This window comes from Chinchilla lanigera, unplaced genomic scaffold, assembly GCF_000276665.1.
Source record: "Chinchilla lanigera isolate Chin_1 unplaced genomic scaffold, ChiLan1.0 scaffold00018, whole genome shotgun sequence".
Classification (NCBI taxonomy): Eukaryota; Metazoa; Chordata; class Mammalia; order Rodentia; family Chinchillidae; genus Chinchilla; species Chinchilla lanigera.
This window is the reverse complement of record NW_004955419.1, coordinates 12,762,554-12,790,420: the sequence shown is the minus strand read 5'-3', so window position 1 is coordinate 12,790,420 and position 27,867 is coordinate 12,762,554. Positions and strand designations below refer to the sequence as shown.

The following is a 27,867-nucleotide window of genomic DNA, read 5'->3' as shown; positions in this document are numbered from 1 at the left end:
TAAAGTTGCTGAATGTGGAGAAAGTTGCATGATTTTCTCCAAGGACAGGAAAACATTAGTCTACATTTAACTTGTTAGTTTTCATCAATTCACCCATCACCTTCTTCTGTAAGTTCTGCAAGTGTAATAAGTGTGTATATGTGTGTGTGCGTGTGTGTGTGCGTGCCTTAGGGTTGGGGTGTGGGAGGAAGGGAAGCCAATAGTCTGTTAAGTCAAGTTCAATGTTTACCTAAGAGGCACACATTTTAGGTAGCCTAGGATCCCAGTTAAAAAAGTGGCTTGTTGCCGGGCTTGGTGGCACACGCCTATAATCCCAGCACTCAGGGGCTGAGGAAGGGGGATTGTTGCAAGTTCGAGACCAGCCTGGGCTACAAAGTGAACTCAAGTCCAGCCTGAACTGCATAGTGAGACCCTCTCTCCAAAAGAACAAACAAACAAAAAAAAGTGACTTCTTTCAATCGCACAGAGGTGTCATTTGCTCATAAAATTCCCAGGATCTAGTTAACCTGGAAGAGTAACAGATTTTAGTTTTAAACTTTCTGGGTTGTCTATTTCCTATGTATTTACCACTTGATTTATTAGTAATCACTGCCTTTTTTGTTTTGAAAGCCAGATTAATCTTTGAGATGATGTTCCCATTGTTTCCTTTGCAATTGTTTTTCTTTTTTTTTTTTTTTTGGTTTTTCTCTGGTACCGGGAACCGAACTCATGACCTTGCGCTTGCCAGGCAGGCGCTTTGCCACTGAGCTAAATCCCCAGCCCTGCAATTGTTTTTCTGAGCATTGCTGGATAGAAACTGAAATGAGGCACCACTCACACTGCAAAAGTCAGGTACTTACTTCTGCTCAGAGTACAGTTAGTAGAAATGAAAATAGAATCTTTCCAGAGGGAGAGCATGAGAGGGTAGAATGTTCGCTTAGTTTATGCACACTGAGGCTGCATATACCTTCTCAAGAATGGGTCAGTCGGTTTAATCAAGATTCAGTTGTCCTACTCAGTTAGTATACAACTCCAATCCCAGATGCCCCCATATCTCTAGCTTTTTAAAAAACCTGCCTGTGTTCTGACCACATAGCATTTGGCTTGTGGGATTCACCATCTTTTTCAATGTCTGTGCCTCTCAAAGAATCTACTCACAGAAAGAGTCAAAGAAAAGGTAGGTTTTTCAGAATATTTCACAGATGAGACCTAGGAGGAGGGTGCTGTGACATACTGCTCAGCATAGGACTTAACATTTCTCCTTAGCTGTTCTTGTTCTCCAAGTCCCTCTCCTCCTTTTCTTCTTTAAATATTTTCTAGACTGTAACAAACTTTGCTGAGTTCTTAATCCTTTCTTTTCTCTTTTCTTTCTTGAGAAAAATGGAATTTTATTTCTTCTGGTTTGTTTGCATAGCAGTGAGGGTCTCTCTTTTCTTCCTAAAGCAAACCTCAGGGGCTTACACTTTAAGCCGAATGCTTCATCAAAGTTCTTCAACAGATAACTTATTTCTTCAAAGATGGTGTGACGTTGTCAAGCCTGATGTCATGAGACAAATCTCATGGCAGCCTAGGTCACGACAGGAGGGTGCCATAGCTCAGAAGTTCTTCTCGTTGTTTTCAAGTCATTATTGTCTATCAACAGCTTTGTCAGGGACCCACAAGCCCTCCACAGAACTGATTTTCTGAGAGGAGACTGAAGCAGGGAACAGACATATCTCATGCAGGGGATGGCAGCTGGCCCCTGGCTAAATGATAGCTTCACCTTGATCATTACAAATGGATGGGAAGTCTGCTGAATCACACGTTCACTCTAGAAGGTGTCCTGACCCTCGTCACCTTATTCTGACCTGCTGTGGGGACATTCAGCCACTTGTTCCGATATCATTTGTTTTACATTGATGTGTCAGACCTTGGTTTGGTTCGGCGCTTCTAGAACTCTGCCTGGAGTCTCAGCTCACAGATGGTGAGAGGTGAAAGGGACTTTGGAGAGATTCAAACTTAGTCTTCTAATTTTTCAGGTCTCGAGAAGAATGGGTCAAGGTCAAGCAGTGAATTGGTAGCTGGGCTGGGGGAACCCAACCCCTTCTGAGTCCCACGTGGGGTTTTGTGGCCACATTATAGCACTCCCATCCCATTCCTTTGAAAGATACTTCACTTTTTAAACCCTGGATATGCATCTTTCCAAGACATAGAAGGAGAAGTATACTATTTAATGTTTTGTGGTTTCAATCTTGCTCTAACATTTTCTTTTTGCCCAGTGTTTGGATAGACGAAGTACTGTTTAGTAGAGAGCTGTCTTCTTCTTGAAGGTCAGGAGAAACTGTTCAGTCTAAACTATTGTATAAGAAGATGGACAGCACATTCTCAACAGGAAAGGTGTTTGTATCCACATACTGGAATTCATTCACCATGACGGATATGGTGGTGTTGGCCTGCAAGTAATCCAGCAAGAACTGAGAGAGATTCTGGTATATGCTTCTAGTTTGTATTCCAGACTCACACACCGTTACCAGAGCCTGTCTTTTGACCTTTGTGTTGACGAGAAGCTCCAGCTTCAGGTCCATGGAATGATTTGAACACTGTACCAGAAACTGCAGTTGGCAAATGATGAAATACAAGCCTGGGAACTGGATCACCAGGTTCCCATCATGGTATCTGACTCCGCTGAGAATGCCGTCTTCATTCCAAGAAATCTTGGTACTATTGAGATGCTTTGACACTGGGAAGAGAAGCATGAAAAGCAGAATTATTGACCAGATTTTATCTGCAGATTCGAAAACTCTGTCTTTATTCAAGATTCCCATTCGAGAGCTTTGTCTTCTGTGGTGTTACCTGGCGTACCAATCTCCTGAATATCTTTTCCTTTACACTTTGTTCTATTTATTGAAGCCACCGCTGGGAAACCACCTCTTTCCCTTTTCTGCAATGCTCAGAGATAAAGAGTCAAACATACAGCACTACCTCCCTTATCACACAATTATCACACTGTATTATTATGATGATTAGTATCTTTCCTGTTAGACTACAAGCTCCTGCACTGTATTCTGCACAAAGTCTGCACTATCATGTTCATTTATTATAGATGAATAGTTAGTGCACCACTGCTCTTTGGTCTGGATTACAGAAAGTATCAGAGATAGGGCAGTTAATATTGTTTAATTAATAACTACTTTGGGTATCAAGTTGTCCAGGAGAATCTCCATTAACTTTCATATTAAGATATATCCTTTAATGGGTCTTTGTCTGAATTTTTGAATGTCCTCTTTCTTTTTTTTTTTTTTTTTTTTGGTTTTTCTCCGGTACCAGGAACCGAACTCACAACCTTGCGCTTGCCAGGCAGGCGTTTTGCCACTGAGCTAAATCCCCAGCCCCTGAATATCCTCTTTCTTTTTTTTTTTTTGGTTTGGTTTTTCTCCGGTACCAGGAACTGAACTCACAACCTTGCGCTTGCCAGGCAGGCGCTTTTGCCACTGAGCTAAATCCCCAGCCCCTGTCCTCTTTCTTTAAAGGGCAGCCAGACACAATTGCATAGGCCCCTCATGTGTATATTAAGGAGCTCTGCCACTTGGGATTTCTAGCAGAACCTCTGGGCGGATATATTTATGTCAGAAGGCATGTCTCTGAGTCCTAACAAATGAAACTTAGCACTGCTTAGTAAGGCTACCTTCAGAATTTGGATGCCGGCATGTGTATTTTGTTTTTATATTTTTCCTTTGAAGCTCATGGCAGTTCAATTGAGAGGTAAGAACTAGTCTAACTGCAATTCAAATTTTTAAAATAAACAGAATAGCTGTTCAGGGATCTTGGCCATCTCTGTATCTCATTTGTTCGCCATGTAAGTGTCTCTTATGGCTTCACTTGTGAGGGACCTTTTATCTGAAGCACACTGCAGTATGCAAATAGGCCGTGCGTTAGCATGTTTATTAAGCTGTCAATCTGGGGACAAGACAGTTTTGTGGTTCCCTTGTGGATAGCTTCAGGGAGATCAAGAGCCTTCTTCCCTTGCTTTAGAACAAGGACTGCGTACTTGGTTAGGGCTGGTAGGTAACTGAGAAGGGAGGATGGCGGAGATAGGGGAGGAAGCAGGACGGTGGGGAGGCCAGCTGGGTAACATGAGGCAGGGAGTGGGGCGGAAGAAAGCAGAGCCTTGCAGTTTGGACTCTAACTCTCTCCCTTTCCCTTCAAGGGGTCACACTCAGATTACAGACAGTGTCCTGCTACACAGAATACACTTGCAAGTCCCCTTCAGTCCTGAGCTCTCACTGGGTCTTCTGGTTGAAAAGTGGCTGAAAGGGCCTGGAAGCAGCCCCCAAGTCCTTGGGTCTCCTGGACTTGGTTACTAACCTTTGAGGTAGGCCCTTGACTTCTTGAATGGAGCCCTTTCCAGGACACACAAGAGGTCATCTGAGCAGTTTCCTAAGAACAAAGAGATCAAACATTAGCTGTCTTCTGCTGCTCTGGAAAACGGAGATGCTGGGCTTCTTTTCAGGAGCCTTTGAGGGAGACAGTGTTGACAATTATTCTGTTTCTGTGGGTGGGGGGAAATTAAAAATTCTTTAGTTCTCTATGTCAACACATATTTCAGGAGTTTTACTTTTCTAAAATGTATTTTTTTAGTGGCTGTTTCTGCTTGGAACTTTATAAAAGACTGTAGAAGTCAGGAAAAGAAAACAAATACAACCTGAATTCCTATCATGTGAGAGGCAATATCCTCATCACTTTCTGCATTTTACCTCATTTGATCTTTGCAGCAGCTATGTGAGTTATTATTAAGTGCCTCTTAAAGATGGGACAAAACCTCTGGAGTTAGATAGATTAAATGCACTGTTCCATGTCACCCAGCCAGGCAGTGATCATCAGAATACTAATACTGTACTGAGAGTAATTATTGCTAGCTTGCCTTTTGCATGCACACCAGATACTATTCTGTACTTTTATCTGTACTAGTTAATTTAGTTCTCAGGGTTAACTCTGCTGCCCCAGGTCAAGGCCAAGAAAGCTGGTGGAAATAGAAGTTTATGGAAGAATGCATGACAGTCTGATTCCGGAGACCAGGTGTGCTCCTTTAGGCCATTTTGTTAGGTAACAAAGATAAAAGCATCTTTTCACCCCATTTTAAGAGGACAAAAGATTGATGATGATACCTCAGCAAGAAGCCTACTCTCTGGAGCTTCTATGGGAGGGGCAAACATTCATATCATATGGCATTTAAGAAATAAAAATATTTTTAGTATCTTCACCAGGGATGATAGCTTAGCTTTTTCTTATTATACTAACTATTCTGTATGCAAAGAACCAAATTATACATTTTCTGCGATGACTCAAGAACCCAATTTACAGTACTTGGGACAAATCTTTCCTTTTCTTTGAGATTTGGTTTCCTTATCTGTAAGACTGGGTGGTCTCCAGCCTGACACTGGCATTGTTTGATGATGTCACTAGAGATGACCATTCACTCCACCCGGCAGAGAAGCAGTAGTCACAGGCTCTCGCAGTAGGGTGGCCACACCCTGGTGCATTTGCTGTCTGAGTAATATGTTTTGGGCTGACAGCCTTCCCCATGGCTTTCTCTGCTCAGGCTTGAGAAAGTTCCTCCTGGCCCTCACAATTGCATAGGAGCTTGCAGTAGTTGAAAGTTGAGTGAAGACTTCCCTCTGCTGTCTGAACAAGCTTATTGCTATAGGCATCCCCAACAGAAAGAAGGCGGTTTTCATCCTTATCTGCCCTTGACTCACAAAAAAAGCTTCTGGCCCAAAGATCCTCTTGGCATTGAGGGCCAGCTGCCATTTTCTTGATCTCATCCCTCTAAACTGTGTTTTCGCCCTGCCTACTACAGCCCACTGCCCACAGTCATGGGGGAGTGTGGAATCAGAATCACACTGTTTATTCTCCTAGTGGACCATAACTACTCTTCCAGAGTAGCCCAGCTTTCCATTCTGAGCTGTGGAACATCAGTCAGAGGGCACTGCAGGGAGGTGGGATTGCCTGGATGTGTTTGCCTGGAATCCTTTTCTTCGTTTACATATCAGACCCGAGCCCCTCAGCACAGAATCCATGACCCTTGTGTCCTGACCTTACCACACTCTCCAATCCCCTTTCGCTGTGAGTCCTGACAGTGATCATCTTCACCATCAGCACAACAGTGACAGCAACGTTAATAACTGCCAATCTCTGTTGAGCAATGTCTGCATCTAGGCCCTTTGCTCAACAGGCTATGAGCATTATACCATTTAATTTTCACAATTACCCTTCTATACTAATTCTGTCACGTGTATGAGGAAACCAAGGCTTTAACACACACAGTGGCTTGCTCACCTTCCCACAGCTAGTTGTTGGTAGGGTGGAGATTCACACTCAGGCTGCGTGACTGTAATGCCTGAGTGAATTGCTGATCACTGTGCTGCCATCTGGGGGCCTGAGATGTCCTGAACACACTCAGCTGATTTGTCACTCCACTCTGTCAGCCCTTCCTGTTCCCTTTCGGTGGAACCCTCACCTTCATCAAGCCCACTGTCGTTTGAAACATAGCTAGCAGTCATCTCCCCTGGGATGTCTCTGTTGCCCTTCCTTGGTTGGCTTTTTGGTTCTTCCATGAATCCCTCTTATTTCCCTTCGTGCAGAACAACTATGCACTCAGGGCATGAGTGAGGTGAACAGGGATGTTTGGCTTGCTTTGCCCCAGGCCTCATCATCCCCAGAGCTGCGGGACAGGTTAATGTTAGAGTGAAGAAAAACAGGCCCTGGATGCTGGCTGCAGGCCCCTGGCACATGCTACTTGCATGGTACCTGCACCAAGTGAGAGGCTACCGGCAGGCAAAAGCACAAGCCTGGGCTTGTCCCTCACACACAGGTTCTTGTGTTGTTTTTTCGCTTTGATCTTCACATGTTCAGCAGGGTAACCTCAGCTGTAATTCTGAGAAACACAAGGGTGGAAAAAAAATCTTATTTTGAAGCATTTGCATTTCCTGAAGTCAAATGGCAATGCATAGTTTAGTTTTTCTTAAAGAATCTTTTAAGTAGTTTCAAGCTGAAGGGAAAGCAAAGGCAGCTCCTTTTAAGAATGATATTGCCAGCAGAGCATGGTGGCACATGCCTGTAATCTCAGCACTCTGAAAGGCTGAGGCAGGAGGATTGTAAGTTTGAGCAACTTGGTGACACCCTGTCTCCAAATGAGACCTTTTTTAAAAAAAGGGTTAGGTATATATGTAGTTCAGAGCAATGGCCTTGGGTTTAATCCTCAGGAAAGAAAGAAAAAAAAAAAGAAAGAAGAAAAGAAAGAAAGAAAGAAAGAAAGAAAGAAAGAAAGAAAGAAAGGAGAAAGAGACAGAAAGTGAGTGAGAGAGAGACAGAGAGACAGAAAGAGAGAGAGAAAGAGGAAGAAAGGAAGAAAGAAAGAGAGAATAAAACAAAGCAAAGAAAGCCATTACCAAGGCTAATTCAGGAAGGGGGACACAAGAAGAGCTATTAAGGGGACAGGGTGTTGGACATGGAGAAGACTGAGGAGGGCAGTCTCTGTCCTTCAGTATGTGATGAGAGTGCCAGTGTGGGCAGTGCAGCCTCATCTTCAAGTGTTGAACACAGTCCCTAAGTGGAAGCAGAAACAGATAAAACCCCAGCTAAAAGTCAGCACCACTTTCATCCCCATTTCTCAGATGTGACAGAGGGAACAGCTATACTAAGTACTCCCAAGTCACACCTACGCCCCAGAGTTAGAAGCTCAAATATTTGGCTGGTCAGTGCTGCTCAAAGATGGGGTATGCTGCTTTGAGGGTCATGAAGCTCTTGTCAAGAGCTAGGTAAAGCTCTGTGAGGGTCACTCGCCATGTACAGCTCATTTCCTCATTGCTTGGGTGTCCACAAAGTGACTTTCCTATTTGATATGAAGACAAAGAGGAGTTCTTTGGGACAAGGACCTAATAGCTGGTACTACATGTAACTGGAATCTTGCAGTGTCCCTGCAGTTTTGAGGACCAGGTACATAGAGACCAAAACACACCCTGCATCCCTTGTTTTCCAGCTGAATAGGGTGTCTGGTGGGCTCAGATTGAGAAACAGAACATGAAGGTGTGGAAAATAAGAACCATATGCAGATAGCGGTTGAGTTGGCCTGGGAGTTAGGATCCTGGAATTTCCTCTTTATAGGCTCTAGTGTCCCTATCCAGATGGAGATTGGTGTGGACTGATGACCCAGAAGGCCTTTCTAGCTTGTTCTAGAAGGTGAAACAGACTCAGCTCTGTACTGCCAGGACTGCTGGTGGACTTAGAGAGGGGCAGGTGAGTCCCAGTTTTGATTGTTTGTTTTGTGGGCATATTGCTCTACCTTAGGTAGGAGACTGTGTTCAGATCTTTCAGATACCTACAGTAACAGAACAGAACATTCCAGCTCTGGGGACGGTCTAAGTTATGAGTAGGCTGGTTCTGTGAAATTTTGTATGGTTGTTAGAAGTTCGCTGAGAGAATCTCTGGTCCAGTTGTGTGGACACATAACCATGTGCCTCCAAGCAAACTGGCCCTAGGTCACCCAGAAAGTTAGTAATAGAAGCAGGACCAGAGCCCAGAGATGCATACTCCTTTTGTCGGGGGGCATTCTGTCTTCCAAATAATTGGAGCACTCTGAATTTCCCTGAGGTCAAAGCCTTCAGGTGCACAATGATTCTCTATTGTATTTTTGTCTCTAAGCTCTGGCCTCTTCTAGAATGATCATGGATTTCTCTTTGATGTTGCTTGGAAGACTGGAAAGAAAGATGTGCCAATAAAATCCTACTGGCAAGAGGAGAGAGGTCTGGAGAAAAAGACAGGGTGGGAGGTAGCTGAAAGAACCATAGTCTTGAAGCTCAGGATTATGGTAAACTTAAAACTAGACCCTGATTTGGGGTTTCATGATGGTTGATTGAAAGGGCCGTCAGATGCCATGTTAACAGAGAGCTCAGTTTTATGAATTGGAAGACTGAACCCAGAGAGGATCTGTGCCGAGGTCCCACCATGGGTAGGTGGCAGAGCTCGGTGCAGAGCACAGGGGTGCTGACTCCTGGTCCGGGGATCTGTTTCTGTCTTTCAGTTTTCTCATGGAGCAGGGAGGGTTAAGGACAAGAAGTGGGCTCAGAGCCACAGCAGACACTGGAACTGAGAACTGTCAAAACAGCTGGAGGGGCAGAGAAAACAAGCACTGAAGAGCCCTCCCGGTTCCGTCCTGTGGGAGAATGCCAGCAGGTGACTCCGGGCCTGTGTGCAGAAAGCTGCCAAGTCACAAGTCAAGGCAATCAACCCTCCATAAAGATGCAGCAATGCTTGGGGCAGCTCAGTTGTGGCAAAAGAAGCCACAGGGATCATTCCAGCCAGACGGCAGGTGTTTTGAGTGCCAGGTGCCTCCCAGCTCTGCAGCACCTTCCCTGCAAGGACAAGGTAGACACAAAGCATCTCAGGAAAGATCCCATGGGCTCAGGACAAGACTTTTAGTTTTGGACCCATCACTTCTCTGAAGTGCACCACTGAAGTGAGGGTAGCAATAATCACTATGGATGTGTCCACGTTATGATGAGGACCTTAGAATATGGGCGTCAAGTAACCAGTGCAGCACATAGCTAGAAAGTCTGCAAATGGTAGTTGCTTCCTCCTTTAGGCTTCTTTTTGTCACTGTTACAATGGCTCAGCTTAGCAATAGCATTTAGCAAAATGGATTGGCTAATGAAATCCTCATTACAGTGAAGCTCCTGACATTATCTGATGGATGGGAGCCTCTCAGTTATGCAACCGTTTGAGCCCATCCAGTGCATTTAGGAAAGTGTGCAGAATTCTCCTTTCATTGCAAATGTTTTAATCCTTTTAAGGAAAAGGATTATTTTAATGACTCTGCACTTTAGTTCCATCTTTCTTGGAGAATATCCAGGAGAGTCCCAGCAGTGACATCTAGAGGAATCACTCTGTTCTCAGTAGAAGTTGGGATAGATGTGAATCCTTAATCTAGGGGTCATTTCAAAAGGCTACAGCCTGACCAGGTCCTTGATACTACCAGGCCAACTACTGATAGATAAATAGACTGCAGGAAGAGCCATTGGTTAAACGAAGGAGAACAGGGTGACCCTAGATTTACAATAGCAGTTGGCGATTGCCCATTCTAGTACCCGTAGTGTGAAGCACATGGAAAATGATTCATAAATACTAGCTTAGATTAAGTTGAAATTCATTTAAAGTTCCTGAAATTTCCTTGAGGTTTGGGAAGCTTTTTAGTTCTGTTGTAGTATATAAGATAAAGTTATCTTACTTTATGGATGTTTCTTTGGAATACCTTGATATTGAAGGTATTGAACTGACGTGATTGACAGTGCTTAAGAAGAAACTTTAAAGTCTTTACAAGGAAGGGTGATTCTGGAGTTGTATAGTAAAACTGCAAACATTTTTACCAACTTTACAAACTTCCCTTTGCAACACAGAAGTATGTCAGCTCTCAGTGAGCACAGTAATTATCACTACACCTGGGGCTGGCGGGAGGATTGCATGAGATAATACAAAACAGTGAGCTCGGCATCTACTAGTAAGTGGTTCAGTAGTTCAGAATCTGTGCTGCTTGGCTTGTGGCAATTCAAGCCAACACATGTGTCCAGAGAGCCTGAAAGAAATACACAGTGAGTCCAGTTGGAAGAATACACCTGCTTTGCGTCCCTCCCTCCCTTCCCCAAAGTCTCTGAATGGTGGAGAACTGTGAGATCTCCTCTGGATTCAGACTAGTGATTTGTATGCGCTGCATCCATGCATACATTTTCAGATGTGCCGCAGTGATCTATATTTTTCCTTTCCATCCACCTTCTGTTTTCCAATTCTCTTCTCCCTGGCATCTTCTCCTTTTCTCCTCTTCTCCTTTTGGGTGTGTGGATTAGGGTTTAGAACTCTGGCTGACCTCCTGGGGACCCAACTGAACTATTTTGAGTGGCTTATTGCCTAATTATTTCCTGCGGAGAGGGCCCTGATTCCTGTTAACTCTGCCTTGAGCAAAGGACAGTGAGTTTAAGAGTAGGTCTAGTGTGTTTAGGGTGAATGAAGCCGTAAACAGGGGTCTGTAACTGTCTGAAAAGAAATTTACCACCTGAAAAAGAGCATTCCCTCTTGTGTGAAAGGAAGAACAGAAGAAAAAGCAAAGAAAAGAGAAAAGAAAAAAAATCTAAGACTTAACAAAATTGGTGAGTTGGGTATTCTAGATGCGGATCTATCCATCGTGTGGAAGTGAGATCTGCTTGGCAGTGCTTAGTCTTTCTAGGGGAAGTTGCTAGAAAGAAGAGCAGTGGTGTGGCTCTTCCCCTGGGTCTCTTTTGCCCTAATGGTGGTGTCCTGGAAGAGCTGCTACCACCTGGATTTGGCCACAGGGGATCAGGAATAGCTTGGCAATGAGAAGGAGTCTGTCTCTTGGTCCAGTTTCAAGCCCTTCAGTGTGCAGCTGATACTGATTTTCTGAGGTGGTTCTTTGGAGAGCCACCAATCCCACCTGGTTACCTTTAATGTCTACATTTTCTTTTCAATAGAGAGATGAGGGAGGAGGGTGCACTGCCAAACTATGTAAAAATTGCAAATGTTAGAACAGTAAGATGATTAAAGAATCCTAAGATATTTGTTTGATCCATAGAGTATTACACTCAAAGCAACATCCATCCCAAGATTAGTCCCCTGGTTTGCTCCCTTTCCTAACAGTTCAGCAATAGGAATCCCAAGATTCTGAGAGGAAGAGTAAGTTGCTTTGAGTTTCAGGACTGGACTGCAGATGGGCTGAATTCCAACCCAGTTCTCTGCACTTGATTCCCCATCTTCAGCTGGTGGCAGAATTCAAGAAAGGGCTGGAGATACCTTGAAAGTGTCTTCAGCACCTTCCAGTGGTCTGTCTACTGTTCCAGTTTCCTTAGAGTCTCCAGGAACTGTTAGAGGCCACAGAACATTTGCCTGAAAGACAAATCTCTTCCAACTGAAGAGGATGGGATCATCCTGGGTCCTTGATCCTCCCCCAAACCCACATAGGGTGGCCACCTTGGCCTTCTCTGCCTCAGAGGAAGAAAACAAGATGCCTCAGGAACATGGAGATGGAGAGTAGGGTCTGGCCTGGAGAAGGCGGGAGAGTGTGGGCAGGACATCCATGCTGGGTGAGCAGTAGGGTCCCTGGAGGGACGTGATTCACAGTCTAATCCTTGGCTAAACAGAAGGGCTTCAAGGCAGGTTAGACTTGATTTGAGGCCCCACCTCACTCTTGACTGGCTGTGAAACTCTAGACAAGTCCGAAATCTGCTCTATGTTTCTGTTTCCTTACAGATAAAATAGGGCTCATAATGGTCCTTGGGCTTGATGTGAGGCCGGATGAGCACATCACAAAGTACTCTGTTGGTTTTGGTACACTGTGGATGCCTATTAATGACATTATTCTTACTCTGCCAGGGCCTCCTATATATGCAGTGGTTGAAGAGGGGGATACAAGGAAACTGTCTTAAACATGACCTACAAAATTCATTTAGTGCAGGTCAAAACTACTAGTTGGTGAGGTATTATGTTATGAAAAGACCCAAGGACCATTGGGAAGGTTTAAGATGTGAGCAAAGGCACAAAATCATTCTGCAAAATAAAGTTAGCAGAATTTAAATTTCGGCAGATTTTTCAGGGGTGAGCAGAGGGGGCTGGCAATGAGGAGAGGATATAAATACAGGTAGGAAGGTGAGTCGGTTTCCTCATGTAGCAGAGGGCTCAGACTCAGGGGAAAGCTGTCCTTTCAGAAACCGTCAATAGCTGGAATAGCTGAGGCCTTCCTTCCATGAACAAAGGGATTGCATATTCAGTTCTACATCATTGTTTGCTGGACTGCATTGTGGTGTAACATACTGCCCTAGCAGCTTTCCATATAACCTAAATCTTTTAGTAGAGGTTGCTAGATACAAATGTGAAGTCTTGCTGAAATCCAAAGAATTCAGGGCAATGGTGACTGTATTCTTTGATTTGGACAAATAAACCACATGCCATGAACATGTGAGAACTTGTAAATGTGGTGGAAGCATACAACTAGAATAAGTGCTGAGGAGATGTATGAAGCATGTTGTCCTTATACCACCTTCCTTGATTTCAGACTGTGTATGGTGTGAGGTAGGGTCATTTTCTTTGATATGAAGCAGTAGGTTGGAAACTATGCCTCAGGGATACAGGTTTCACCAAGTAGCAGATGGAGATGCATTGCTGTCCCATGAGGATGACCCCGTGGTGGTTTCACACAGAAGTCATTATGAACTTTCTTTTCTAAGTGAGAGAATAAGACTCAGAGAGGAGAAGAGCATGGAGAAAAGTCCTCTTTCACCTCTGGTTCTAATGCACAGTTCCAGCCATTCCCTGAGAAGGGTTCATGAGTCCTGAGCTCCATGGAGTGAGTGTGAGGTGGCAGCTGGCTGGAGGCTCTTATGGCCAGGAATTGGAGGCTTGTGTTAGGACTTGTTATTAAAATAAACATGGTTTTCTGTGATTTCCCTATAGCTAAGTGTATCTTGTGTTCAGTTACTTTCACATGTGTGCAGGGCCCTACATTCCAGGCTCAGGCCAATGTTGGTTTCTTGCTGATAGTGGATGAGTTCCAGCAGCTGCTTCAACAGATGGCTCCCTGGAAGGTTCTGCCCTTGGGCTCTCCAGTGACAGCCTCTTGCTTCTTCCGGAGTCGCCTTCAAAGAATTTCTGGAAGGTGTATCTCCTCTGCCTGGAACATTTTGCCATGGCTTTTTCTTCCTGAGGAACAATTTGCTGCTTGTGGTGGTTTAAGATAGGCTTGTTGTGGAATGGGACTGGGGCTTCAGATTCCCCCAGGATTGTTGTGAGATTGTCTTCTATCTTTACATATCAGACAAAATTATGATCTCAGAAAGCATCAATTCTGGACAGACTTTTCCAGTTCATTTAGTACACTGCAGTTGAGCTAAGGATGAAACTCAGAGGAGGAAAAACTTGCCCAAAGAAATCAGTTCTGCAGCCCAGGTCTTGCCCTAAGGCAATATTCCTTCCACCTCCTCACCCTGAAGTTTGCAGAGCCAAGAAAAGTGTAGACTTGCATTAAAAGCAGGAGAAAGACCAGGGCCATACACAGCAGGACAGCAAGACCCTGGCATCTCACAGCTAAAGCACAGCATGTGTAGGGCATTGGGAAGAGCCCTGGAGACTCGTCTATCTTTACTCTGTCATTGACTCTTTGTGAGAGCTCAGACAAGGCATTCTGATTCTGAATCTCAGTTCCTTCTTTGCAAGCAAGAATACTAATTCCCATGGTGTTTGCTTTTGGGGTTAGGGCTGAGATGTGGCATGTTCTTCAATGAAAGTTTCACAACCCCAGTGGGGAGTATTATTAGCATTTAAAAAAATATGACTGCAGAAACATTGAATTGTAAACTGAGGTTGGTTTGTGTTCATGTTCTGATATTCCTACCTATGGGCCTGGGAGTTTTGGATATTTCATGAACCAAAGAAGTTTTTCTCAAAATGAAAATTCAAGGACCAATGTGGATCAGGCAGCTTTTTATTTTGTCTGTTGTGATCATTAATATAAAACTAAAAAAACAGACAGAAAGCCAATCAGCTTAAGTCCTATCCACATCAACTTCTTACTGTAAGAGGACGTTTCACCGAAGAATGCAGGAAGGTCACACTCTCAGAGGTAGAGTGCTTTGATAGTAAAGACAACTGCAACTGACCATCTGAACAGGGCCTAATATGCCTTTCCCCCTATTCCACTGTGGACTGATGGAAACTTTATTACATGATCGAAGTGCTCCATAGGTGAGGAACTGAGATGCAAAATGGCTGAGGGCCTGTTGCCTAATCCAAATGACCCACGACCCTGAGATCATGGCCGTGTTCAAGATTGCTTCTTTTTCTTTAGAAAAATGAAAGATCCAGTCTTATTGGGAGAGTCCAGGTGGATGTGACAGTGAAAGGATGGAGGAGGGGTGGGTATTTCATTGACACAGTGCATTTCCGTTTTTGCAAAGCATTACAGGAATGTGTGTTACAATTTAGTGCAGACCTCTGACTCCAAAGCCTGCACTGTTTCCACTCCAGAGATTAGCAAACTCTGATCCACAGGCCAAAGCCAGCTCACCACACCTCATTCTGTAAATGAAAGAAGCCTTACGGGAACGGGGCCATGCCTGCTCATCTGTGTGTAGTCTGGTTGCTTTATCATTGTGACAGCAGAGGTGACTAATTGTAGCAGAGACATCAAGGCTTTCAAAGCCTAAAATATTTACTATCTGGAGCTGTAAACAAGAAGTTTGCTTAGTTTTGCATTTTACTTTGCTCTTTTTTATAGTAATGTGATCATCTAGACAGGCATTATGGGAAACAAGGCTATGTACTAATTAATTTCAACCAAGATTGAGACGTTGTTTACAAAGTTGTAATATTTTAACTGCTTTGAAAGATTTAGAATGCTTGTTGCTGGACGCTCTTGACCCAACTTTCTAAGTCTCTGGGGGATGGACAGACTGAAATACATGGTCCAGAGTATACTAAGGAAATTCCAAGTATGATGATGTCTGTATGAAATGCACAAGGTCTTGGTTCCAAGGATACCTCAGTGTCCCTACCCTGGTGTCTGTGACAGCCTCCTGCCTTCTCCTTTTCTTTTTCCCTTTGTACTTCCTGGTTGTTCAGCTGTGCTTGCTGTCCAGGTTCTAACAGATATAGGACTGAGGTGGGGGGATAATGTTATTAAGTGAAAAAAATGGCTTAGAGATGAAGACCTTTGGGTTTAGTCCTGTATGTCCCTGAGCAAGACACTCCGCTTTCCCTCTTTGGGTTTTACTTTTCCTCCTCTAATGATGAAGTATTCATCAGATGATCTTCAAGTTTTTCACCCTGCATATTAACTGAACTCTCTTTATCATACTTTTGGGGCTACTAGAGACCAGATGGAGTTAACAGTGCCAGTGATTAGAAGGAGGAGGAGTAAGTCTGTCTTCACAAGCCCCCAAGTTCATTATGCCTCTTGGCTTTTACCAGTTATTTAACAATGTTCACGAGCTGGTTGCTATGTCAAGCCATTTATAGACAGGGTCTGATTGGCATCTCCAGTATGTTAATGAGGTGAGTACTATTATTCACATTTAAGAGCTCAGGAGCTGAGGTTCATAGGTGGAAAGTCGAGAAACACGCACTTGCCCAATGTAGGGCTTGAAGTTCTCTATACAATCCTGCTTTGCATTTCCACCAGCTTCCATGCATGTCTGGCCAGGGGTAGAGTGTCCACCAGTGGGAATGTTGAGGGAGTGTGGGTAGTCTGTGTGGATGGGAGTGCCGGTCAGGGACTTCCTAGGTGAATCAAGATGCATCAGCTCTGCCCCAAGCAGACCCCACCTGTCCCCTAGCCCCAACTGCTGGGCACAGTCCCAGTGATTGGTAACAGGGCACCACACCTCTGACAGTGAGAGGGTGATTCACTACACATTTACTCCTAATTGCAGGATCTTACCTCCTTTACGGGGGGAGTTGCCAGGTGGGCTGGGAATGGAGTCCTGGAAGAAAAGAAAAGAAAAAAAAAAAAAACCAGAAAGTTGAAGATGACATTCAGTTACAAAGCTCATTTCTTTTAATTTCCAGTTGGGTTGTGATTTAGAATTTACCCTCCATCTCTTCAGGTTTAAAAATGAATTTACTGATGTGGTTTACGACAGGCTCGCTACTCACTGTTCGGCAACCTAACTATCAGAAACATGAAACAAGGGTCAGTATCCGCATTTCCTGGATAAGAGGTGACGAGCTGAGCTAGGTGTAATGGTTTGTCCAGAACTACCCAGGGAATTTATGGAGTTGAGAAACCACAGCTGGAACAGCTAAATTATTGCCCTTAGTCCCCGGTCTATTGCTTATGCCCTCCAGATGTGTTAGTTAGCTTTTCCCCCTAACTCAACGTAAAAACAATCAAGTAAATTGTATAAATATATGTGGGTTTTTTCCATGTTTGATTCATCCGCAAAAGTATCTTGTAAACATACCTGGAAGGTACATTTCTAGCTCTCCTGTGGTTGCAAATTCTGAATTAACTGAGTGTTTATATGCCAAGAATTGTGAAGGCATCATAAATAAACTAAATTATTGCTCTTCATGGATGTATTATAAGTTTATGTCTACATATAACATGTAAGTGTTTGCAAATGCATCACATACATTAATGCAAATTTATATGATACATTCACATTATATTATTTGTTCTATCATGAACATAAATATATAAACTTTTACAGAAATGAGGAAGAGGTTGAGTGGAATGGATTGCTGAAGGAGGGCATCTTGGCTGGAGGGATTAGAGAGGGTTAAAGGAAGTCTGGTTCAACCGTTCTGGGCAAGGAGTCCATGAGGTGGAGGGACGCTGACGTCCTTCCCCTGTAAATTCCTCCAGGACTAACTGTCTTCTCTTCCCCTTCCTCTTTCTTCCTGTACCAGCATGAAGTCACCTTACAAAGTCCTGCAAGGAAGTAACAAAGTATCTTACTCATCCCTTGGCCAGCACAAGTTGGAATCTCCTGTAATGCCTTGGATTAAAATATTAGCAAACACTTAGAGAGGGTATTTGCATGGAGAAACACAACTTCCCATTCTCTATCAAAGGTGAAAGTTTTGTAGCTGTCGACACCTGATTTTCTTAGCGTTCTGCATGAAAGCTAAGCCTATCTGGATTAACGCTTTTATTCTAACTTATCCCCAGGAGCTCTGCCCTTTCCCTTCCTCAGACTCTCTGTTTTCTGATCAATGAATCTCTTCTCTGGCCCAACTGGTTGTATTAAAACACAAAGGTCTCGCAAAGGCAAAGCCTGGGTACCACACTGCCTAGAAGTGGAGAAGTCAGTCGTAATTTTTCAGTCTCTATTTCTCATTGGAATACAGGTCAGTTTGCTCTAGGAGGTCCTTTCCCCTCTGCTGAACTAATCTATGATTTTATTGCCTTAGTTAGAAGTTGAGCTCAACAGTGCTTTACCTTTGCAGTCATTAAATTCACATGCAATTTGTAGGAAAACTGGACATTACAAAATTCCCCCTTGTTGAGCTTCTGTGGACAACAATTAGCATTTCAAAATTTAATAAGCAACTAATTCACTGCCAAGCATGACTATCAATTAGTGGGATGTGCAATTGCACAAAGAAAAGCATGTACATTTAAATGTGATGCTAAAGTCTTAGATTCCATCAGCAGCCCAGGGCCCATCCAGAGACAGAGGACAGAATAGCAAGACCAGTAGAGCCATCCCAGCTGAGGATGTACTAGGGAATCATTCATTCAACACACACTGGATGAGCAAGCACTTGGTCTGTGGTAGGTGCTATGTTGCTCATTGAAAGGTATCCTACCAATGCAGTCCTTAAAGAAGTCACTTAAAAAAGACAAATATAGAATTAGAATGGTAAGTTGTGTCAAGAGCTGTGAAAGAAAAGAATCAGAATGCTTTAAAATAGTGCTTCTCTCTGGTAATCTGAGCAGTGTAATTGAGGATAGCGATATGTAATGTAACAACCACTGTTGATTCGTATTATTTTGTCTTTAGACGCTGTATCGCTTTGAATGTTCTTGCTTCGATTTGCCTATGTTTGTGATACTGGTATGTTGCTACTGTTCTGTTTCTTTGTTTGTTTCTCATTTACTTCTCTCTTTAAAATAAAAAGTAGTGCTTCTCATAATCATAATCATAATCACAATCATAATAAAAATCTCATAATAGTGGGCATAAATCATTTCAGATCTTTACATTAAAATGCTGATTCTGATTCAGTAGGTTTGGGTAGTGCTTGCGATTCTGTATGTCTGACCACCTCCTAGCTGATGCCAATATCCCTGGCCCAGAGAGCACATTTGAAGCAGCAGAGCTGTGTGAGCCAGTATTGGGGAGAAGGAGCTAATTTACATGGTGGCCAGAGACAGCCTCGCTTCTCCCTCATTTGATGCTTCCTGGATTCTAAATGTCAGACAAGGTGATGTCAAACCCACAGCACATCAATATGGCAGAGAATCTTGTTGCTTAAACTTTCATCCAGAGCCCAGGAATCCCTGACCAAAACGTGTCTGTCCTCAACCAGAAGAGCACAGATCTTTAGAGCTTCTACTAGCTACCAGCAGTAGACAAGTTTAGAGAGTCAGCGCCAGAGGGAAACCTAGACATCTTTCAGTCCAAGCTAATTTGACAGAGGGAGGAAACCAAGGCACTCATGAGTCAGCGGTAGAACCTGGCCTGAAATTCTCCAGTGTACTTTTCACTGTCCCGGGATAGATGCTGCTTTCAGAAACAGAGGGTGGAAAAGCTTATTCCTCTCTCCTTTCCCCTTCCCTATGCAGTCCTTGCACTTGAGGGTGGAGAAAAGGTTCTAAAGAGATGGCTGTTACAGTGTATTGAAGGCTCTTTGTGACCCAGAACTGGACTGAGTGCTGTCTATCAACTATTCCCTGGCAAGGTGTTCCCCGGTTTTAGAATTCTACTCCAAATCTCACTGGGGCATTTGGACCCTGGCTGGGGAGGTATGAACCATTTTGCTCAGTGACTTGGTGTGGAGTACTGTAGTACACAGATTTGACGCAGATGTAAATGAACAGACCCTCCCAGGTCGTCATTCTCAGTTCCATTAAGTAGCTCAGAAAACTCCATCTCCATGGTTACTACACTCGATAAACTTCCTTAAGCGCACTTCCTTATTTTGAAGTCCCTGCTTATGCCTGCTAGGTATCCCAACAATACTGACCTTCTCTCTGTATATGGAAGGAAGAACGATCATATTCAGCCTGTTTGTCCCCAACCAGATCATCTTCTTTGACTAGAATTGTTTTCTCTCTCTCTTAATCACTGAGATGAGAGGGCTAGCGACACTTCCCTCCACTGGATTATTGCAGACATAATGAGATAATGTATGGAAAGTGTTAGCAGTTGCTTGAGAATCAGAGCTCTTTGAGAAACTTCCTTGATTCTTATGATGTGTTTAATTTGCCCCCATACCTTGGAAGACTCATTTCCTTTCACAGAGCAATGATGCGCAGGTGCAATCAGCTCTCAAATTTGCTTTTGATTCAAACGTCCTCTGCAGCTGGAAATGACCAAGGGAACTAATGTCTGGAATATGCTATGGGGAGTTTCATATCCCCTTCTCTGTCCTTACATTGTCTTGTAAGGTGAGTTCTGGCTCATGGTCCATGGAATCTCTATTATTTTCAAGCTAACATGAGCAAGCTCCTTTTAAAGTAAATTTTGATTAGTCCATGTTTGCAGTGCATTATGATCACATTCGTCCTGGGGAGCTGGTACATGCACATAACACATTGCAATTCTCTTTGCTTCCCCTTCCCTCTCTGTCTTGTCCTCCCTCCATCTCTTGGTCCCCTTCCCATTTACAAAAGATGACTCAGGGCAGTGAGGATTACTCCTGAGACTGCTTTTTACATGCGTCATCTTATTTGACCTTTACCTTGATTCCAGGAGTTAGGGACTAAGGTTTAACGAAGTGGAATAATGATCGCAAAGGTCCCACAAGTGATAGATGGCAGACAATGGATTCAAACTCAGGGATAGTGGCATCGAAGGCAATACTCTTCAGTGCTCTGCCTTGTTTCCTCCCTAGATCTGGCAGGATAACGCTGGGCATTCAGTGAATAGCAGTTATAGAGAATCCTCTGTGAAAAAGACTATTTTTTTTTGTGGGGGTCCACGGTTTCACGCAGTCTGTGAAAGTAGGAATTGGATCAGTGACTTAAAGCAGTGCTGCTTCTACTTTCAAGGACTTCCTACCACCTGGGGAATCTTCATGTAATGCAGATTCTGATTCACTGGGTCTGAGATGGGGTCTTGGGTCTTGAGGTTCTAGTTAGCTTCTAGCTAAGCCAAATACTAGGCCACGGAACACACATTAATAGAAAGTGCTTGAAGACATTACTTAACAGGCAACTAGGACACTTGTGATCTTCAGAGATAGCTGTAAGAGGTTGAATGTGGATTTGGGCTCTGATACGGACGTAGGAACTCCCCATGGTCTTAAAATCCGGTTGTCTTCTTCTCACGGTCTCTTCTCTTGATCTCAATTTTTTTTTTCCATTTAGCTCCACTTCCTGCCGCACCCCTGCCTAGTCAGATGGACACTTGCTCTGCTCCAGCAGATCCTCTCTTCACACCTGGGTTGTCTTTCTCTGGGCTGCGCTTCTGCTCATTGTGTTGTCCCATCTGGAATACCCTGCCCTACCTCGACCTGCTCTCATCCTGTCAAGTGGGAGCTCTTTACGCTCATAAGTGTGGAAAAGGTGATAGAATGAGACGGTCATCATCTTTAGCCCACAACATGTGAAGTGAGGTCAACATCGGCATCAAGAAATGTCCAAGTTGCCCAGGGAATCACATTTGTGTCTTCAAAGTATTGCCTCACAGATTAGAGGTAGAACAAACCTATTTTGTAAAAGACATATTGGTGGCTTCCACCTTCATTCAGTGACTAAACATAATCACCAAAAATGGGACAATCTGACATAAGCCACTAGCTTTGTTACAGTAAGAATATCATACTACATCGGCACTATTCTTGTTAAAATATGCTTCAGCATCAAGAATAATTACCAAGACAACTCCAGAGTGTGAACTCTTCTACACCAGGATTGCCTTAGAGCCTTCAAAAAAGTCAGTGTCATGAAGAAGAAATAACAAAGGGTAGGGGAGATTGTTAGATCGATTCTTCTCTAACTATATTGTTCCTGCAGATCATGGGGGAAACTTGTAAAATACAGTGGCCGGAGAGTGGGGCCTGAGATTCTGGGTTTCTAGGAAGCTCCCAGGACCACTCATTCAATAGTAACATTCTAGATTATTAAAATAGGCATAATCTTTAGACATAATGGAGTGTGTGACCCTAGACTGGAGTCTACATATCCAAGCAATACAAAATGAAACATCTATAGAAGATATTTTTGGATGGTGGAGAAATTGAAATGTGAACCATATGTTAGTCCTATGAGGTGATATAACTGAATTAACACAAACTGTCTTGGCTGTGCTAACGGCATTGTGTTAAGTAGGAGAGGGGCACTGAAGTACTTGTGTCTGAAAGGTTCCACTGTCTGCAACTTACTTTCACATACTTACATGAAGAGTACAACTGTGGCAACATATGGAGACTTGCCAATCCAGTGAAAGGTTATGCAATTGCTTCTCATTCTATTTGTTCATATTTTCAAAACAAACTTTGGGCATAAGACCTGATCTTTGCAGGCTCGGTTTTCATTCTAATTCTTCCACAAACGTCTCTATACACCCAAGCAGAAATTGCTCTGCTCCCCACGGCGTATGGCCTTTTGCCTGGAATTTGGGCTCCTGGGTTTCCTTTCTTCAGTTTAGCAGAGCTCCAAGGAGGCAGATTCTGCTCAGCCCATGTATTCATACTTCCATAGCCCAGCCCAGGACTTGCTCTTGAGAACCCTCTTATAGGATTAAAAAATTTTTTAGATGGAATTGATGTCAGATGGAAGAGAAGACAGTCATTTAGGTAGAGCGAAGTGTCATGGGGTGGGTCAGGCCATCCCTGTGTTGTATCTGAGAACAAATAACCCCAAAGATCCTGCTACCACTGCCAACAACCACTGCCCTCAGAGTCACTGCTACTGAGAGGTAGTTGGTGCTGTGAGAATGCTTTTTCTTTTTTAAATAATTCTCTTTGCTTACAAAGAGAAAAGAGGCAGTTGCTTTCTCTTTCTTTCTAGAAATGTCTTGTGTTTGAAACAGGACAATCCTGAGCTCTTGCTTTGACCTTTTGGAATGTGACTGTACTGTCTCTCCTGGAATGGCTAAGGGCAGGCACCTACTTTAGGAAATAAGTGGTCTCTAAGTTTGAGGACCTCAAGCCCGTCTTGAAATGTAAGCACCTATCTCTGGTGTAATCCAGGAGCCTGTGTCATTGTGCATTCCTTCTTTTTATAAGGAGGTGAGAGAAGCTGGATTTTTTCTTTTGCTTTGGTATATAAATTCTGTGAAGTCCCACCTGGACTCTCTAGCATTTCTCAAGCTGCCTAGTGGCCACTGACACTTATGTACTGACTCAGTAATAAATACATTTTCTTCCTCTCCATACTGAGGTGACAGTTGTCTCTGTGACAGGATTTTAGTTCCTCAAGGGGGACACTGCTGCGATCTCTTTAAAGGCTGATTGACAACATTTACTGAGGTGAAAATAAACATTCTATTCCCACCTCTAGGAATTTACCCTACAGGGTAAATTTATCCTTCCTACTTGGAAGTTCACCCAGAGGGTAAAAATCCTACAGAAAAATATGAGTGTCTCTCACTAGCCACACTTTCAATAGATTTTGAAGTATTCATACAATGAAATCTTATGTGGCCCTTCAACAAAGTTAAATGGACTTCTACACATTGACATGGAAAGATCTTTAAGACATACAGAGCAAGGTGTGGGTTTATGAGAATGACATGGATACTATGTATTTGTACATGATCAAATTTAAAGCACACATGAGAATCTGTTCTCGGTGGTAATTTCAACAAAGAGGGATTGGTGGTGGGATGGGGAGAATGTGAAAGACTTTTATTTTTTTCCCTTTATTCTTATTTGCTCATAACTTTTCTTAATGTAACATTGGATAAGAATATACAGATTTAAATACAAATAAGCATACAACCACCACAGAGACTTGAAATGAATCTCCAAAAGAAAGCTCCCTAAACAGTGCAAAAGTAGGAACTTATTGGTTTTCTTGGCTATGTACCCAATGCTTAGAACAATGGCCTGTCCATAGTAGATACTCAATAAATATTTGAGATTGAAACCTCAATTCCTCCTTTGTCTCTCCGATGGAGTTTGACCTTGGAGTTATTTGATCTTTAAGGCAAACCTCAAGGCAATCTTTTGATGACCCTACACACCCTATTTCTCCCCCAGCCCTTTGCTGTTAGCAGGAGTGCCAGGGCTCTGGCCTCCCTTTCCCACCCATTGGAAATTGTTTGTTTCACCAACCAACCTGACAAACTTCAGTCTCCAGTGAGTTCTTAAACCTGCTGGGGAAACACATTCTCTCCCTATCTTATGATCTTATGTAACCCTAAATGCCTACTTTGCATTGCTTATTATATGTCATGATTTAGCTATTTAAAATTTTGTCTATAGATGTGGCCTTTTAGCAAGAACTGTGGGACTTCTTGTAGCAGTAAAACCATCCTCATGGTTTGCCACTCCTGTCCCTGTCACACCCCAAAGGAGCTATGTGGCCCTCAGCCCTTCCCAGTTTTAATAAGGGGATGTAAGCCTAAGCGTCTTGAGTTTTTCCTTTGAATTTCTCTTCCAGAGGTCCTGGTGAACCTCTTTGCTATGTAAATTCCACCTGCTGTAAGGTCAGTCTGTATTCCTTCTTCTCATCAGATGCTTCCTTGACAAGTCAGGCTATAGGTATTCCATGTTCTTAATTCTGAACACAGTTAATGTCAGATAAATTTTTAAACAAAAAATGTACATGTGAAGCATTTGACACAATATCACAAGTACTACTAAAATTACAGGCCATGGGTTGGGAACAAGTAACTGAGATTTTATGAGTTAAAAAATGTCCCAGCACCGCCAGGTAGGGTGGTGCATACCTAAAATCCTCATGCTGTGGGAGGCAGAGGTAGGAGGATTGCAAGTTTAAGCCCAGACTTGGCAATTTAGTGACTCAGTGAGACCCTGTTTTAACATTCAAAAAAAGGCTTAATCCCCAGTCACACACGTACACATGAAAGAGAAAGAAAAAGAAAATACAGCACACCAAATCATAGACTCAGACTGTGATGTGCATGTTTTCACATCTAAGCGTGAAGGGTACATCAAGGAAACAACTGCACAAGAAGGTAAAGCTTCCAAGAGAAAGGTCAGAACAGTTTCTTGATACTTCTGGGACCATCTACAGTGGCAGAGGGAATGGAATTCTCATCAAGCAACCAACCCAGCAGTATTGACACTCGCAGTTTCTTGGGGTGGCCTAGTTCAAGCTCGTTCCCTCTTTGTTCCTCATTTTCTGCATTTATAAAAATAAGGCAGAAAGATCCACTCTAGCTCTTTCACAGAAGAAATCAATCTGACTCTAAGTTGGATTTGAATGAGGACTGCTTTGGAGCTCTCTCTCGCTCATCACGGTTCTCTCCCACCACCACCTCGATTCCCGCCACCTCCAGAAGCTCTGCCTGCATCCTCCTCCCCGCAAAGAGCTCTTTCAAGGTCTCTGGCCACACACTTCTACTTCATCCCAAATTCCAACCACAGCAGTTATAGTCTGTACAGAAGGAAAGATGTCCTTGGATGTTTCTAGAACATCATTACTATTAGATGGAGATAAGCCCATTAAATGATGAATTCTACAAATTCTTCCATCCGAATCGAATGTTCTCAATCTCCCACTCCCCCCCTTTTTTTACTTATACTGAGATATGAACTTCAAAGCTTCATTTAAATTTCAAAGCCTGAAGACACTTGAGAAATAGATATCAAAGCCTTTTAATGCCCAGTTCTTTTTAAGAAGAGTCATAGATCCTTTGGCCCAAGACAACTAAAGAAAAACTGGAGCGAATTCTATAGGATTATAACACCATGACAAGTGAGAGTCATAAACAGAAACATTCTCACTTTGGCAGGATGATATGTTTGGGTACAGTTCTTCCATTATCCAGATAAGCAAAAATTTTACCAACAAAATAATGAGCCCTCCATACTGTTGTGCAATATTTCCTTATTAACATATACTAACGGATTCTCTGTTAACACCAATTTTCGAAAATATGAAGAAACTTTCTCCTGCATCTCTTCTGTTTTCAGCCACAAATCTTACCCCTGACTTCAAATAAAGTAAATCTCTCTAGACAGTTTGACACTACACAATCTGTACCCCATGATTACTTAACATTCTGCCATGTCTCAGAGAGAACAGGTGTCAAAAATATTTTTCTTCTCTGCCCCTCTGTTCTGTTTCTTGTGATGCCCTGAACTCTTCAAAGCAGTGGCTTGCGAGGAAACTTTTGATTTGTTTTGTGGGTTTTAACACTGAAATAACCAAAGCTCAGAGAAACCCTAGCCTTATCTCTTGCTGTGTTCCCTGCCAGACATTGGCTTCAGAAATTTAGCTCTTTGTTAAATATAAACAAACAAACAAACAAACACAACAGCATCAGAAAACTCTTGGCAGTGAGTTAGGCCTCAGAAACCTTAGAAACATTGCACCCAAGCTACAATAACCTAGAATGTCTGAGGACTTTGAAGCCGCAATACCAAGTTGTACAAACAAACTGATTTCCCCAGTGCTTCCTTTCTTGGTACAACGGGTCCCTGGCTCAGCAGGATTTAAATCTTAATTTCTCAAGGCCAATAGCTTCCCTCCATTCTTTTGGCTCATGTAGGCTCGGAAAGTTTTGAACTGATGGTCCAATAACATTTCTCTCAAAAATCCAAATTACTTCAGGGAGTTAAGTTCCTGTTTCTTTTATCTATTCTTATTTTTACTTTTTGTTCCCCAATCACAATGTATCCATTTGTTTCCCAAGCCCTTTCTCTGGGGGAAGCAGATCCTAAATCAGAAAGGAAAACCAAGGCAGGTCAGTCCACTCACCGTCCTCTGAACCACCAGGACCATAATGGTTGCCACGGTGAAGACGAGACACAGAGCCAGTGTGGCGGTGATGAAGCAGAAGTAGCTGCGGCTGGTGCCTCCCAAGTGGCTGGCCACGGAGCCAGGAGGCACATGCATGGCTGGGTCTGGGCAAGGGGTCCTGGGGCTGCGTGCGTGCTGCAGCCCTGGGTCCATTCTTTATATAGTCTTCCCTGCATCACACCTTATCTCTCCTCATCTTCGGTTCTGGGCCCATCTCTGTTCCAAGAAGGATTTTCCCCCTTCATCCTGGATCATGTGACTTGGAAAAAACTCTTCACCGGCTGTCTGGCGGAGAAACTCTTCTCTGGGGGCGTGAGGCAAAAGGCAGCAGCAGCAAGGGTGGGGGAGAGGTTCATTTTTCATCGTCTGGGATTATTTTGAATGCAGAGAAGCTGTAGCTAGAGAGAAGGTGACTGATGTCAGAAGACGCGTAGAAAAATGACAGTTCCTCTGTGTGTGTGTGTGTGTGTGTGTGTGTGTGTGTGTGTGTACAAAGTAACTTCTGTTTCCTTCAGACTCAGCCAGAAATGCCTCGCTGCTGGAGAGACTGCACTGTCTTTGGCAAGGCCCCTGGCCCAGAAGACCTCACAGATAAAACTCCTTGCTAGTTCTGGGGAAGCTGCTTTCTTCCGATGGCTGTAGAGTGACCAGGGGCTCAGTCTGATAACACCAGTGCCTTCTGAGACCTGGAAATACCACCCACTCTGGGAAAGAAGAGCCCACACTTGTGGAGATTCATCCAAATGAGAAAAAGCTCATTCGTCACAGCAGAAAAATTGGAGACAGGTTCAGAGATCCCAGGAGAGAACAGAAATCTGGAAAATTTGAGCTTTTGGTCAAAAATTCTTGTTGGGTATTTTGGGATCTGTCAAACTGGTAGATGACCCTAGGACTTTCATAAAGCTTGAAAAAGGGAAAGGAATTAGTAGGGAGAGGAGAGGTAGGGTGCTGTGATGTGAACAGAGGGTGGGGGTGTCCCATGGAGTGTACTGAGGGGCCCGTGTGTGCCGCAGATGTGTTTGTGGTGGTGTGGGGTGAGTGCATGGTGTGTTGTGTGTGACTAGAATAATGAAACCTCTGCTGGCTCAGGCACAGTCCTAGGAGCTGTACGTATGGCTTCATTCTATCCTCACATCTTCCTTCTGAGCCAGATGGTATTTCTTCTTTGAAGATGGAAAAATTGAGGCTCAGCAAGGATGAAAACACGGCCAGCAAAAGTTGAAAATATTCGAAGGTGAAAGAACTTGGCTGCA

The 27,867-nt window shown here is 43.4% G+C and overlaps 1 protein-coding gene across 1 annotated transcript; it reads right to left on the bottom strand.

The window, feature by feature from the left end:
• Nucleotides 1-376: 376 nt before the first annotated feature.
• Nucleotides 377-27,078, bottom strand: Tnfsf8 (tumor necrosis factor (ligand) superfamily, member 8). The gene is made up of 4 exons (XM_005382620.2): nucleotides 26,573-27,078; nucleotides 16,448-16,490; nucleotides 4,324-4,395; nucleotides 377-2,698 (listed from the first exon to the last, which is right to left on the bottom strand). The coding sequence occupies exons 1-4, from the start codon at nucleotides 26,765-26,767 to the stop codon at nucleotides 2,304-2,306; spliced, it is 705 nt and encodes a 234-aa protein (XP_005382677.1). The 5' UTR covers nucleotides 26,768-27,078; the 3' UTR covers nucleotides 377-2,303.
• Between the last annotated feature and the right edge of the window lie 789 nt (nucleotides 27,079-27,867).